Source organism: Chiroxiphia lanceolata, chromosome 11 (genome assembly GCF_009829145.1).
Source record: "Chiroxiphia lanceolata isolate bChiLan1 chromosome 11, bChiLan1.pri, whole genome shotgun sequence".
NCBI classification, from domain to species: domain Eukaryota; kingdom Metazoa; phylum Chordata; class Aves; order Passeriformes; family Pipridae; genus Chiroxiphia; species Chiroxiphia lanceolata.
Window position 1 is genome coordinate 7162001 of NC_045647.1, and position 13902 is coordinate 7175902.

General features: G+C 48.2%; 1 protein-coding gene across 6 annotated transcripts in view; it reads left to right on the forward strand.

Moving 5' to 3' along the window:
* Positions 1-13902, forward strand: part of PRICKLE2 (prickle planar cell polarity protein 2) — a 104849-nt gene that overhangs the window by 61843 nt on the left and 29104 nt on the right. For 4 of the 6 annotated variants that reach the window (XM_032699124.1, XM_032699129.1, XM_032699127.1 and 1 more), the window contains one exon: positions 10817-11000. In XM_032699124.1, the coding sequence (XP_032555015.1) occupies positions 10817-11000 (184 nt within the window). Of the gene's footprint in view, positions 1-291; positions 816-6647; positions 6654-8146; positions 8151-10816; positions 11001-13902 lie in introns of those variants that run through there. The other 2 variants (XM_032699128.1, XM_032699125.1) reach the window with 2 other exon arrangements.

The window sequence follows — 13902 nt, forward strand, 5'->3', positions numbered from 1 at the left end:
TGATAGTTGGGGAAAAGATAATTAGTGTCTTCACACCATTCAATTTGGGCTGTTGGTGCGGAGCCAACTCTTTGAAACACGCACACGCAAGCCAGTGAGGAGGATTGTTGAGGTTTTTTTTTTCCCCTGTCCCTTTGCCTAAGCAGCCTACAGGATTTATTGATTTGGAAGAGCGGGCTGATTTCCATGTAAATAAACGGGCGGGTGGCCGGGGCCGCGGCGCGCGGTCCGGGTGGGATGCGGTGACTTTGGCTTGCTGACATCATTGCTCATTAACATGCAGGAGAGGAGAGCAATGCAACAGCAGAGCCCCGCGCGGCTCCCGCGCCGCCAATTATTCTCCACGGGCTGCATCGCTCCTCGTTAATGCCTTGCGCTCGGCGAGCAAATTGGACATCCTCTTGCCACCTCCAAGGGTCATTTAGTGAAAGGCAGGCTGGAGGGGGGGAGCTGCTGGATTCATTTGGATTGGGAGCAGAGAGGGGGGCACCCTCCGGAGCTGGATTTCAGAGCGAGGCAATTGAAGCAAAAGCTTAAGACGCGCGGGGCAGGAATGGCACGTTTTTCCACGGCAGGTTTCCTCTGGAGACGTGCCGTGGTCGGTTCGTGCCTCCTCTGAAAGGCTCCGACAAAACCCCGTCTGCCGCGCGCTGGCGGTGGGCTGTGCCGGGGAGCTCGGGATGCTTTATGGCACTGCGGTGCTCCCACTGGTCCTGGGAGCAGCCCACCAGCCCAGAGCCAAACGGGCACAGCTAGGACAGCTCGGAAACCCGACGGATTCTCTCCCCCTGCACTGTCATTGTCAGTGGGAACAGGTAAGGAAAACTGCCTTTAGCCAGCGACTTCAAAGTTCTCGTGGGTATTTAGGAGGGATAGAAAGTAGAACGAAGGAGGAGAAGGAATAAGCAGCATTCCATGGATGCACGCAGCTGCGTGCTAACTTTGCTCGGTGTGCTGGTGGTGGTGAGCTGTGAGGGGCTGCGCTGTTTCTCCAGCCTTTGCTGTTCTCTGTGTTTACCGATGTAAAAGGTTAATTGTTAAATTGCATTTCTGCAGCTGCAGGACGTCAGGGAGAAGTGCCAATGCCGCTGCAATGGACTTTGTGTTTTAAAAATAATCAGGAAGGCTCAGCTGGCTCTAATAGCAAATAAAAATCCTCCTCTCAGTGTTAATTGTATTGCTCTGGTAAATGCAGCTCCTGGAAGCCTGTGTTCGATGCATATTTTTTGAGCAGACTGTATGCAGGCTGGGGCTGTGAATGAGGACGTTGCTGTTCAGATGTTTATTGTGGTGGGTTTGCCTTCCTCAGGATGGAAAGTTTTAAAGTAATAATCTGTCTGCGCCCTTCCTTGTTCATGCCAGAATGCCGAACTATAAACCAACCTAGAACTGCAACCTGGGGGTTACATTTTGCAGTGCAATCTTTTCAAGTCCAATTTCCTTATTTTCCTTGTCCCTTGAAGGAACATTTTAAGCAGATGTGACACAGACGTGACCTGTGACCGTAGAAAGATTTTAATCCAGTTACTCTTTGTTTTCTAGTCATGATTGCTTGGCGTTGCTGAACACGGATTGAATCTTTTCAAGCCGTTGAGGATTAGCGCTGGACAGAAAAATGCCAAAATAATTATTCTCACTAGATGCAGTGTCATCCTTTCAGTTTTAGCTCTCTTATCTTGTAACTTATCTGACTTATTTCCATTCAGTGATTATTTCGCCTACTGTGGGAGCACTTACACGTCTCGCATCGCTGCGTTGTGTTTATGAGTGTGCCAGCTTGAGCCTGTGATAAAGATTTGTGAAGTAAAACTGTCTGCAGCTAACAAGATTATATTTTGATTTCGTGTTTTAATCTCCTCTCGTTGTGTGTTTTCTGACAGCCAGACTCAGCTTAGCAGAATGACCCAGCCTTGCGCACTTGCTGTTGGCAGCCTGGCTCAGGCTTAGCCAGCACAGGCACGGATCAGGCTGGCAGTGTTTGCTTTCACAAGCAGGTCAATATTGCCTGTCTCAAGGGACGCTGTCTAAGCCTTAACTTTTGAAATAATGACAATTTTTAGCCTAGCTCATCCTGCTTCTGAGCATTTCGCCTATCCAGCCAGTTTTTTTCCTTTAGGACATAGTGCCCGGGAGAAGCTGGGATTGCAGCGTGTTTACAGCTTCCCATGGTTTTTGCTTGTCATGCTGCAAATACAAACTGATGAAGGCCCTTAAAATAGCACATACAGCCCCGGGGCAGGTCGCTGGGAACCCGCTTAGCTTAGCCCATCTGGATAGATGGGCTACAAGCCTGGAATGGGATGGGGGAAAGAGAGGGGCAGGAAGATAAATACTGCCTGTGGAGAGCCCAGGGTTATGCAAACTTGAGAAGACAGTGAGGATCCACATGCTGAACAGAGACGGACTTCTCAATAGAGAGGTGGGTTTGGATCCAGGGGGAGAGCCCAAATCTTGCTAGAACCTCAGGCTTGGAGAGAATTTTCTTCGTTTAGTTAAGAACAAAGCAGAAAGAACCCCCATCTCTGCATCTTGGTAGGCAGAAAAGCCACCCAATGGTATAAGTAAAATCTGACAAGATAACCCTTGGGGTAGGACAGGGCTTTGTCACACAGACCCACATTGGCTCTTGGATGTGGAGCCCAGAGAGAGAGTTTGGCAGGGTCCTGCTGTGCCTATTCCCCCGCTACCTCCCCTTACCCATCCCCATCAGCCAGGGACCCCATTGCTCTCTAGGGTTCTTGGAGTTGGGGTTGTCCTGCCATGGGGGACACCAAACCCTTCTCCTGGATCTGCCCATTCTGTACCTTCTTCTGCCTTTCCAAATCACGAGATTGTTTTCAGCATTGTTTGCCCACCAGGTTCAGGGTTTGCTACCACTGTTATTGAGCCTGTTCTTCTCTTCAGCTTGGAAACTAGTGGTTTGCATTTCTCCATGACTGGGGAAAAATATGTGGTTGTTATTGTTTCTGTATGCTAAGAGCTGGACCTTTAAGGGGGAAAAAACCCCCCCTAATATAAATATGCTGAGAGTAGTGGTAAGCCTGTGTGCTGGCAGGCTGCCTCTGTCGAGTTGGATGTGACAGAGCAGCCTGTTGGATGCCTTTGCTCCTGGTAGCATGGCTGGGCAACAGGCTGGGGCTCACTGCAGCTTCTTTTGCCTCTTTTCTTTTTCCCACTTGCTTGATTTGCAGCTCACATGGGTGTGTAGCACTTTGCCCACGTCTGTCTAGTCTCTATTATGAAAAAAAATAGAATCTTCTGCAAAACGTCCTGAGAGCTCCAAGTAGAGAGTTCTTCTGAGAGCTGCTGAGTTATTAATATCCATTAATTTAACCATCTCATCTTTATGCATCAGAATTTTCATGGTTCGTGTCAGGGGTTGCAGCTCATGGGAGCAGCCTGGGAGTGTGGTTCAGGTCAGGAGGGTGTTTAAACACTCTGGGGCTCTTACCCAGCTCGTGAGGAGAAACTGGAGCCCAAGCAGGGACCAGTGTTCAGTGCAGAGCACTGAGGTGCCCCTGGACTCCCCAGAACACCCCGTGATGCACCCAGATCCCTCCCTGTGAATTAGCCACAGGTTGGAAAGGTTGGTCATGTTTGAATTCATGCTGGGGTGTTGCTGTGAGATCTGGCCATAGTTTGGGGCTGTGGTTCTGTGGTTCCTTGTTTGCCTAAGAGGGCTCCAAGGCAGGCTAGATGAGGAATTTGGGGTTTTGTGTATTGTGTAGTGTTCTGTCCTAATTTCTTGGTCTCCTCTGGTGTGCTGATGGTTGTTGACTGCCATGTGGTGCCTCAGACCACAGAATTGGAAGAAGCCTGGAGGCTGCCCTAGGCTGTGCCGTGGGAAAGCAGTGGTTTGGTGACAGGGCAGTGGGGACCCATGGGCAGACGTTCCACTCGTTTCTCACATGGATGGACCTGATAGACCATGAAGGCAGAGCAACTGGAAAATTCTCAGAGACTGCTTTTGCTCTGATTTGGCTGCATCTGGCAATACTGGGGATGGTTCTTTTTTTCTTTTTCTTAATTAAGCAATAGCTTTTGCAATGGTAAAGAATGAGTTTTTAAAATAAAATTAGTCTCCAGCCTGAGACCAAGCATGGACAACATCCATAGGGGAGAATTTTTCCAAGAGTGGAAATGAGGTTTGTCATAAAAGCTTCAGTGTCATCCTGGATGCCTTCCCAACTGCTGCTGTTGGCACTGCAGAGGTCAAGGAGGAACTAAAAATAAAACAACACTGGAAAGTTGGGTTGCCTTGACAAATTGAGTGGGTAGAGAAGATGGATAGGGAAGGTGGAGAAGAATCTGACTTGCAACTCCTCCATCCTCTCAGTTTTCCCCACCTACTGTGGATCTTTACGGAGATGGGTGGCTATATGTGCTTCCCTATGGCCATAGGTGTGTGGGGGACTTCCATCTGTAGGATGCAACCAGTTTGATAGCTGGATTATTTTTCTCTTTCTTGGTTTCCTGGCATTGCTGTTCTGCCTGCTCTGTTGCTGCTACCTGATGTTGATCTTTCAAGCCAGCTGTTCCCACAGCATGTTGTGTCAAGTCAGTGTTGGCCTCCCTTGGCTGTCCTTGCAGGCCACCAAGGGCACCTTGTCCTCAGACTTTGAATTGCTGCTACTGTAGGTGCCTGTGTCTAATTCACTCCTCCTCCTGCACCCCAGCTGGGTGAGTAAAAGCTTTTGCTAAGCTTCCTTTTCAGCCCAGGCAGCACAAAGTCTTTGCAGTTCATTCCCACTGATAGTTGGGGTTTTTTTCAGCTGAAGTGACTGGAAGAGCTGGGAAGCTGCAGAAATTTTTTTGTCCAGAGAGACTCTGCTTTGTCAGTGAGGTCTGTGGGACCTGTGGCCATGGGCAGCAGATGCTGGGGGCTGCTGGGAGAATTTGGTTCAAAATACAGTGTTACAGATGTTGGAGAAAGAGTCAGAAATTCAGCCCAAACTCTGTTTTGAACACAAAAGCTCAAAGGCTCCTCTGATGGAGCTCACATTCAGGGATTTGATGGGGAAGCCATGGCTGGGTGCTGCCTGTGGCTGCTCCACACCTCCCTGTGGCTGCTCCACACCTCAGCTTCCCAGTCTGTGGAATTGGAGAGCGGTGCCTGTATTGAAGAAGAGCTGCTGGGTTCTGCCTGTGGCAATGAAGGACTATGTTAATTTTTCCATTTAGGTAAATGTTTGCCCTGCCTGTGGGGTCTGGAGAAATGGGTCTGTGTAGCTGAAGCTCACTCGGAATGGGAAGATGCCTCATTAGCTCTCAAATGAGGGGAGGAGGTAACAGGCAGGGATATTAAGACGCCCTTGTTAGGAGACTCAGGGGTCACATGAGCTGCCCCAAATCCTCAGCCTCTCCCTTTTCCGAGAAATCTTGTGATTTTTGATTTACTGACTGGCTGACCCAAAAGCCTCATTGCAATCAGAATGATGGCACGAGGCTGGAAAGAAATCAGACTGCTGTGTGTCTTAAGCCAAATGGGAAGGGAATTGCCCGTCTGCATTTACACACCCCATCCTAGCCTGAACTGACAATTGCTTTTTGAGGGATTCCAGATCTTGCATGTTAATGTGTGCACAAATGCATGCAAATCCTATCTTAGGGAGCACAGCAGAAGCATTGCATGGCCCGGCAAGGCCGTGGCATTCTTGCTTCTTGCTTTGTCTGGAGACTGAGCTGCTCCCTGATACAGCCCATTTATTTCCATCCCAGAAGAAACAAGTGAGAAGCAGAGATAAGCAGGGCTGGTGGGTGATAAGGGCTGTTTACCGAGCTCCTTCTTTGTCCGAGAGGAATTTTAACATTTCTGCCACAATTTTAAACTCTGCCTTCATTCTTGCTGTTGTCAGGAAGGGGTTGAGCTCTTGCACTGCCCTTCCTCAGAATATCTGCGGGTCCCAACCCGGACAGGCTTTGCCTTGGTGCTGTTTGCTGCCCTAGATTCTGCATGCCCACTCACCAAGCTGGAAGAAAAGAGCCCTGCAGCAAGGAGCTTTTCCTACAGGCAGGGGTGTGCTGCCCTCACAACCGTGGGGATTTCTGTCCTGCCCGTGCCAGCCCAGACCCCAAAACACGCAGGCTATTTGCTGGGAGAAGTCAGCTTACACAGCTCTTTTGCTGGAGCTACTCACCGTTTGCAAGGACCCCCTTTGCCTTGGCTTCAGGCTGTCCCCCATCCCAGTTCCCCAGCTTTTTAGCTCTGTTTCTGCTTTCCCAGTTTGGAGTCTGCAGGTTTTTCACAGCAGGGAGACCTCATCTGTCTTCAGAAAGCTGGGGTCACGCTCTCTCCAGAGCCTCTTGCACAGCATTAGTGTTTTCAGCGTGGTTTAGCTTATTGTTGGTGCCATCGCTGTGATGAAAGGGTTGTGGGAGACTCCAGAGATGGCAGAGGCTGTGCTTTGCTAACCACGGTGCACAACAAGGGACTGCCTCATCCCAGAGACCTCAGGGGTCAGTTGGGTTCACATAGAGCTGTATGTGGGTGGACTCGGGCTGGAAGTGTGCTTCTGGATCCCAAGTGAGAGGGACTTGGGAGCCAGGTTCTCTGATTGGTGTGTTGGGTCCTGTTTGCTTCAGATTTCCTGTTCTCATCCATAGAGAGAAAAGGCCTGATGGCGGATCTGTTTGCAGTGTCCCCCTGCACCAGTGTGTGGGTGGGGATAGGACTGGGGATGGGGGTTAGAGCCTCCTCTGAGAGAGGACTGGCCACTGTGCCAAAAGCAGCATGTAAAAGCAGCCAATGCAAAATAAAGCACATCCATCTTGTAACTTCATCACATGAAGCACTGGCCTTGAGGAGAAGAAATTTTTCAGTCTGTTTTTGAGCCATTGCTGCTTTGTACCATGTGAAGTCAATTCAAGGCAGGCTCCTTTCCAGCTAAATCTGACACCAGGAAATGTTCTTTTTCTCCCCATTTGCTTCCCGCCGTCCTGGCCCCGCTACAGGACAGCTCTGTGTGCAGCTCCGTGCCGAGCAGCCCTGCCGATGCTCCCCAGCCCGTGCCTCCCGCAGCAGCCTGGCTGTTGGCTGGCTCCTGCTCTTCTTTCCTCCCTTCTTTCCTGCTTAACAGCTCCTTTATTTACCCTCCATGCCTAAAGCCAGTCGTGCTGTCAGCTCTCTTTGCTTCGTTGGGAAACACAACTTAATTGGTTTCTCCTCACCCGCTCTCAGCTCCTGGAATGAAGTGATGCTTCAGGATGTCCCCAGCTTTTAGTAACACGTCTGACATAACTCCAGCCTTTTGTCCTCCCTGATGTTGGAGATCTTTCTGAGTCACTTCCCTGAGACAAGCTTGCAGACCTTTCTCTGGGATGAGAGCGGGATGGAAAGGCACAAGAACGAAGCTGGGATTTCCAGACAGTGATTGGCGTTAATTTATCTGTGCTTAAAGAACACCTGCCCACGTTCTTCTCGAGTTGTGTGAGGTTGCACAGGCAGCAGAAGTTGCTATTGCTGAAGCTTTGGTGGTGGTGAGGTAAGGCTTGTGTCTGGCCAGAGCCAAGCTAATGGGTTTCCCTTTGCAGGAGGTGCCACCCCACCTGGGCTGCGGGGCCCTGTCTGTGGTAACGTGTGTGGCACACCGAGTATCTCCAGGCTCTGTTGCTCGTCCCGCGTTAATAACTAAGGAGCTGTTGCTGATGGGAGCAGGCAGGCTGCCAGCCAAGGCTCTGCTCCTCTCCAACACCCACCAGCTCTCCTCTGTGGTATCAGCACCCACAGCACATTGTCACTCTGGTCACTGCACGCGCGGTTGGGTGCTGACACGTGCATCGTCTCACTTTGTGCCGCTCCACTGTGAGTGTGGGGGGGAAATACTGGGTTTTTTCAATTTCATCTCACATTTGAAATGTACATTTTTATATTAAATTTTTACTACAGGGAATTATTTTTAATTATAGTGAGCTGGAAGAGGATAAAATAAAGTTGAGTAAGTGAGACATATGTGAAGAAGTCATGGAAACCTGATCATAGAAGTGGAAAGACACTCCTAGGACGCTGGGTATTGTTCCCATGAAACAACATATCCTAATGTAAAGAAAATTGTAATTAAAGCTGTTAATCTTCTGCTTTTAATGAGGGGAAAGGAAGGTAACTGAATATCTCAAAGGCAAGCTCTTGAATTTTGTACAGTTTGCCCAGGGAGGTGACAGAAACCCCATGTCTGGAAATTATCGAGTTTTAATGGTGCAAAGTTGTCCTGGCTTGGGGACATCACTGCTGAGTAGACAGGCTACCTGTGTCATTTTCATCCTTTGTTTTTCTGACCAGGGAAGCCACTCACCAGCAGTACCCCCTTGCCTGGGATGCAGGAGGGAGGGTGGGGTAAATCAGTTTCCTGACCCAGTCCTGAAGCTCCTGGCTGAATGTGGGGTGAGCTGTGGGATGGTGGTGGGAATGAATGACCTCTGGGGTCTACTTGATCATACATCTCACCTATTCACTTTTTGACACTGTTATTTCAAGTCCTGATTTATCTCGTTTATTAAAAGCCAAGACCTCTGATACTCTCCTGCCATCTCTCATCTCCTGGACAGGATGTGTCTAGACGGGAAGAAGGCAGAAACCTGCACGCGGGCTTTTTCCGCTGTGGAGTGCTTATGCTCCCAGCATTGCCACTATCCAAGCATGGACTGTTGGGTTTGTCCCCCTTTGGAGCTCGTGATCGGTGTCCTGAAAGCTAAAATTTGGCTAAGAAGTCCTAAACTCCATTAGAATAACTATCTCTAATGCCGAATCTGGGGCTCTGGAGATATGAATTATTCTTAACATCTTGTTGCCTATTGAGCTGCTTCTTAATCATATAGTGAAATGAGATGGAAACAGCAATGAGAGCAGTGGCTTTGCTGAGGCAGAGCGCCCTTCCACGGTAGCTGATTAATTAAAGTATTCACATGAAATGGTACCTTGATTATTTTTTAAGGAAACAGCCAGAGGCGATGCCAAGACTCTCCGACTGGATGCAAACCAGACACTGGGGTATGTGGGGGTCGCTGTGTGGTTTAGATCTGATGAAAGGCAGGAAATGGGAAAATCTGGCAAATCTCCCTGGCTTGACTTAACGGAGCCTCTTGACTTTTGCTGGAGTGCATTTTTTGTGCTGTAATGGCCAAATGGAAATTTAGACTTGAAGCTGGATCCGAGTGCTGGTATGCTTAGCTGGCTTGTACGCAGTGGTGAAAAAGAAGGAAAGGTGTTTGAAAATTCCAGCCCCTGGATTTAACTGTTGCTTCCCTCTGAATTCCTTTGTTTTACTTTAGAGCAGAGAAACCTGCAATGGCAGCGTTAATTTTTCCCTTGCTTTTTGTGTGGTACCTTATTATTTCTGAGATGTCTCCCTTCTGCTACCCAAGTGAAATCTTATCTCATTCCTCAGAAGTCAGTGGCGCTTCATTAGTGCAAATTAATTCAGAATCCTATGTGGTTGCTTTAAAATAGACACCACTGACCCAGCCTGTGGAAGAGCATTGAGTTTTCAGAAATAGAAGCCAATTTATCAGCATTCCCTTTAACCTCTTTTTCTTTGTCGGGGGATGTTTTCAGCCAGGTTTGTCCTTCACTGTTACCCTGGTGAAGGGGTGTGATGATTAGAGGGATGGAACACCTGTCCTATGAGGAGAGGCTGAGACAACTGGGATTGTTCAGCCTTGAGAAGAGAAGGCTGGGGTGACCTTATTAGTACCTTATCAGCCTTTTAGTACTTGAAGGGGGCCTACAGGAAGGCTGGAGAGGGACTTTTTACAAGAGCATGTAGTGATAGGACAAGGGGGAATGGATTTAAACCGAAACAGAGTAGGTTTAGATTGGATATTAGGAAGAAATTCTTTACTGTGAGAGTGGTGAGGCCCTGGCACAGGTTGCCCATAGAACTTGTGGATGCCCCATCCTTGTAAGTGTTCAAGGCCGGACTGGATGGAGCTCTGAGCACCCTGGTGTAGTGGAAGGTGTCTCTGCCCGTGGCAGGGAGTGTTGGATCTAGATGATCTCTAAGGTCCCTTCTGACCCAGACCGTTCTGTGATTCTGTGTTGTCCTTGCAGCCCTGCAGATAAATGCTCGGATTCAAGCCTGTGAAGAAAATCTCACAGACCACAAGCTGCAGGAACAACAGCCCCTTAAAAGAAGTGTTAAGAATAAGTGATATCTGCAGTGAACTAATCTAATGTCTGTTAAATTGCAACCTGTGGGCTGTTCTTTCATTTCTTGTGCTTTCCTCCCTATTCTGCTGAGCTGCAGGAGTGCTGCCGAGCAGGGTGGTTAAGATTCCATTGTAGTGTGACTGGTTTTTGTAGCCTCTCTTAATTTAATTTAGCTTCATATGTTCAGACTATAATCAATTTTTATGCTACTTTAATAAGCAAATTTATGCTATCAGCATGCTAAAGGGACTTGTCATTCACAGCTTCCCAGTCAATCAACCATTTTCCGTATTAGTGAAGTGTTCAGCTGTCCTAAATTCAGTAACAACTCTGCAATTATAGCTGGCATGTCAACCTGCACCAGGCGGGTGCACGACCCTTGCCTGTGCTGGCCCCTGGAAATGCTCCTCGTGGTGCAGTAAAGGGACAAGCAATTGCATCTCCCAAAACATTGGGCAGTCTGACTCAGCTGGATTGCCAAGTGTCGTTACAGCAAGTATGGACTTTTATTTCCTCCCTGTAAGAGACAAATCCTGCGTTTGGAAATGCCTGAGCATAAGAAAGGGTTGAGTTTAGTCTCTGCAGGCCAGCGACTGGCAGGAATCGCTTTGCTTTCTTATTTCAAGTGCAGTTCACTGAGGCATCTCCTTTTTTTCCTCTCCCCTCCTCTTGCAGGAAGATTTGCCTTCACTGTAAGTGCTCCCAGGAAGAGCACATCGTAACAGTTATGCCTCTGGAGATGGAGAAGACGGTCACGAAGCTCATGTTTGACTTCCAGAGGAATTCCACTTCTGACGACGACTCAGGCTGTGCCTTGGAGGAGTACGCGTGGGTCCCGCCCGGCCTGAAGCCCGAGCAGGTAACGATGACACCACCCAGTTACCAGAAAATAATTGTTTTAATATGTTCTTTGGAAATAGTTTTCCTGATTTTTCTTCTAGAGGCGCAGGCACGTGGCTGTTTCTGGGTGCACTAGAGAGACTTGCAGAGACAGATCTGGTCTGAATGCAGCAATGGAGCAAAATACACATGTGATCCTTGCAAGGACCTGTGGTTTTCTGCATCTGTAGATGTAATTGGCAATTGAGAGAGGGGAAACAAAATACTTCCAGGGTGGGATTTGTTGTGATTGTGCAAGGGAAAAGATACGGACATATCTACTTATGTTTCATTGGGATAAAAACTATGGGACTCCAAGTGTTCCCCAGGGACTCAGTGCTTGTGTTCTGCCCTCCTGGATTGCTCTGCGGTAAGTCCGGGGCAGACAGTCAAAGCTGGTAGATTACTCTGAAAAATGGGCCAAAGGCTTTGTGGTTTGGGTTTTTCAAGCATGATGTTTGTGCCTTGTTGGAAGGAATAGCTCAAATAAAGCTCAAGTCTCTCGATGCAGGAATTGAGCAGGATGGATTAGACCTCAGCGTGCTGTCTGTGCAGAGCAGGCATTGATTCTATTCCTTCCAGTGTACATGATTCCTTTGGTTTTTATGCTAGTCTTTTACGTGTTCAACTCAGAACTTAATTTGCAGAGGAGATTGCAAAATGAGCTTAGCCTTGATAATTGCTATGGCAATCATTTTAAATTGTGTAAGGAGGCTGGGAGAGGGTGGAAAGCTTTCATTCTTACTGTTGTAGTTGCTGTCCTTAAATACTGTGTTTTCATGAGCTTTTATTCAGACCGGCTTAGGCATTTCCTGAAATATTTTGGCACTACCCGTAGGCTGTAAATATTATCTGTCTGATTAGAGAAAATCCAGTTGTTTGGTGGTTTGGGTTTTTTTTTCTTGTCTTTACAAGCCTCAGCCTTCGCTTGAAACTCCACAGCACTGTGTTTCATTTGGTGCCATCCAACCATGCAAATCAGGCAGCAGCCTTGTTTTCTGTCACCTTCCTTATGTTAGAGGCTCCTTTTGTGCCTCCCAGGAGGCGCAGGACATGGTGTGTGGACAAGTGCAGATGGTCCTGAACTAGCTCTGCTGGTCCTTCATGCTGTGGGGACCTGAACCAGTTGGGTTTGGGGAGTCCTGTTGAAGGATCAGACCCAAGGTGGTGCCACCTGCTCTCTGCACTGTTTTCTGTCCAGGCGTGACAGTGGCTTCTGGAGCCCAAGCTGGCCCATGCTCCTGTTGTTTTGAGTGGAAATACAGGTATTTAGTGACAGGTGGCACCTGACCAGGTAGATATGGTGTCTAATAAGTACAGCATGTCATGGACAGCGATTGAAACCCACTTTGAGCCTGGTGGTGACATATTCCAGAAGACCTTTGTGCTTCTTTGATACCTCAGGTGCTCTTTAAGAGCTCCTGTGCTATCAGGGAGTTTGGGATGCTCAAGAGAAAATAGAAATCCATTAGCTCTATCAGTAGCTACTGACATCTCATGCATTACCCAGGTTAATGCACTTTTAGGTTCTTCCAGCATCTATTTCTTGCAGAAGTCACAGTGCTCCTCAGTATGAACACTCGTTTTCTCATTACACTCCTCGGTCTGCATTGCTGGGCCTTTTAGCAGATTTGCCACTTTAGGCCTGTTTCTAATCACCATGGAGATGAAGAGCAGCCGTAAGCAGAGCCAGACAGGCACTGCAATCTGTCCAGCAGAGCTCATTCACCAGCCCTTCCATGGGTTTTCATGTGTGAGATGAGCCACTAAGGAGACAAAAGCGAGGTGTGACTTCTCCGGGCTGTGCAAGAGCTGGGTGTGACTTCTCTGGGCTGTGCAAGAGCTGGGTGTGACTTCTCTGGGCTATGCAAGAACCACACTGCAGGGCTGGGATTTGTCCCTTGGTAAAGAGCAGCACCCTGAATTTCATAGAATCATAGAATGGTTTGGGTTGGAAAGGAACTTTAAGGATTATCTGTTTCCTACCCTCCCTGCCATGAGCAGGGATGCCACCCACTAGATCAGGTTGCTCAAAGCCACATCCAGCCTGGCCTTCAGCACTTCCAGGGATGCAGAATTTCTCCCGGAGTTATCATGTGGCTGGAGTATCACAGGGCTGGAAGTGTCCCAAAGTGCAGAAGGGTCATTTGCCTCCTGAGGGATAGGAGATACCTCTGCAGTGACTCTCTGGAGCTGTGCAAGGCTGCAGACAGACCTGTGGCTTTTTGGTCAGTGAGTCAGGTGTGTGCATGTGATGTGGAGCCCCTGCAAGGCTGTGTCTGCCATAGAGCAGCTGGTGGGCTCTACTCTAGCTGAGGACGCTGATGTCAGTCTGGGCTGAAAATACAGATTTACAGGCAGAGAATTCTGCCTTCTGCTGTTTCGCTGTCGTATTTTTTTGACGTGAAACAGATGAAATGAAACAACTTTTTCTGCAATATTCTACTTTATTAAAACCTCTACACAGCATATGAACTGGGGAGGTAAGTGTTCCCCTGAAAGACTAATGCAGTTTTCTTATTATACTTGGACGACAGCCTTCCTACCTCACTATTCTTGGGAGACAGTGTTCACATCTCACTCAACGCAGCAATTTACAGGATTTCAGCAGGAAGGAGTTGGCCTGCAAACATGACATCGGTTTTTGGCAGTATCCACAGGTCATTTCAGAATTTGGAGAGTCCCTTCAATCCAAAGCTTAAATTATTAAGTGTCATCTAGAGGGAAATTGACTCAAATCTATAAGGTTTCACTGAATTCCTGGATACTAATTCAGGCATCAGCTGGTCTGTGGTACCTGCCAACTAGTCAAAATTTTGTTGCTTACTCAGTGCCCACTACTGAAGAGAAAAAAAAGCAGTGGTCCAATGTTCACAGATATT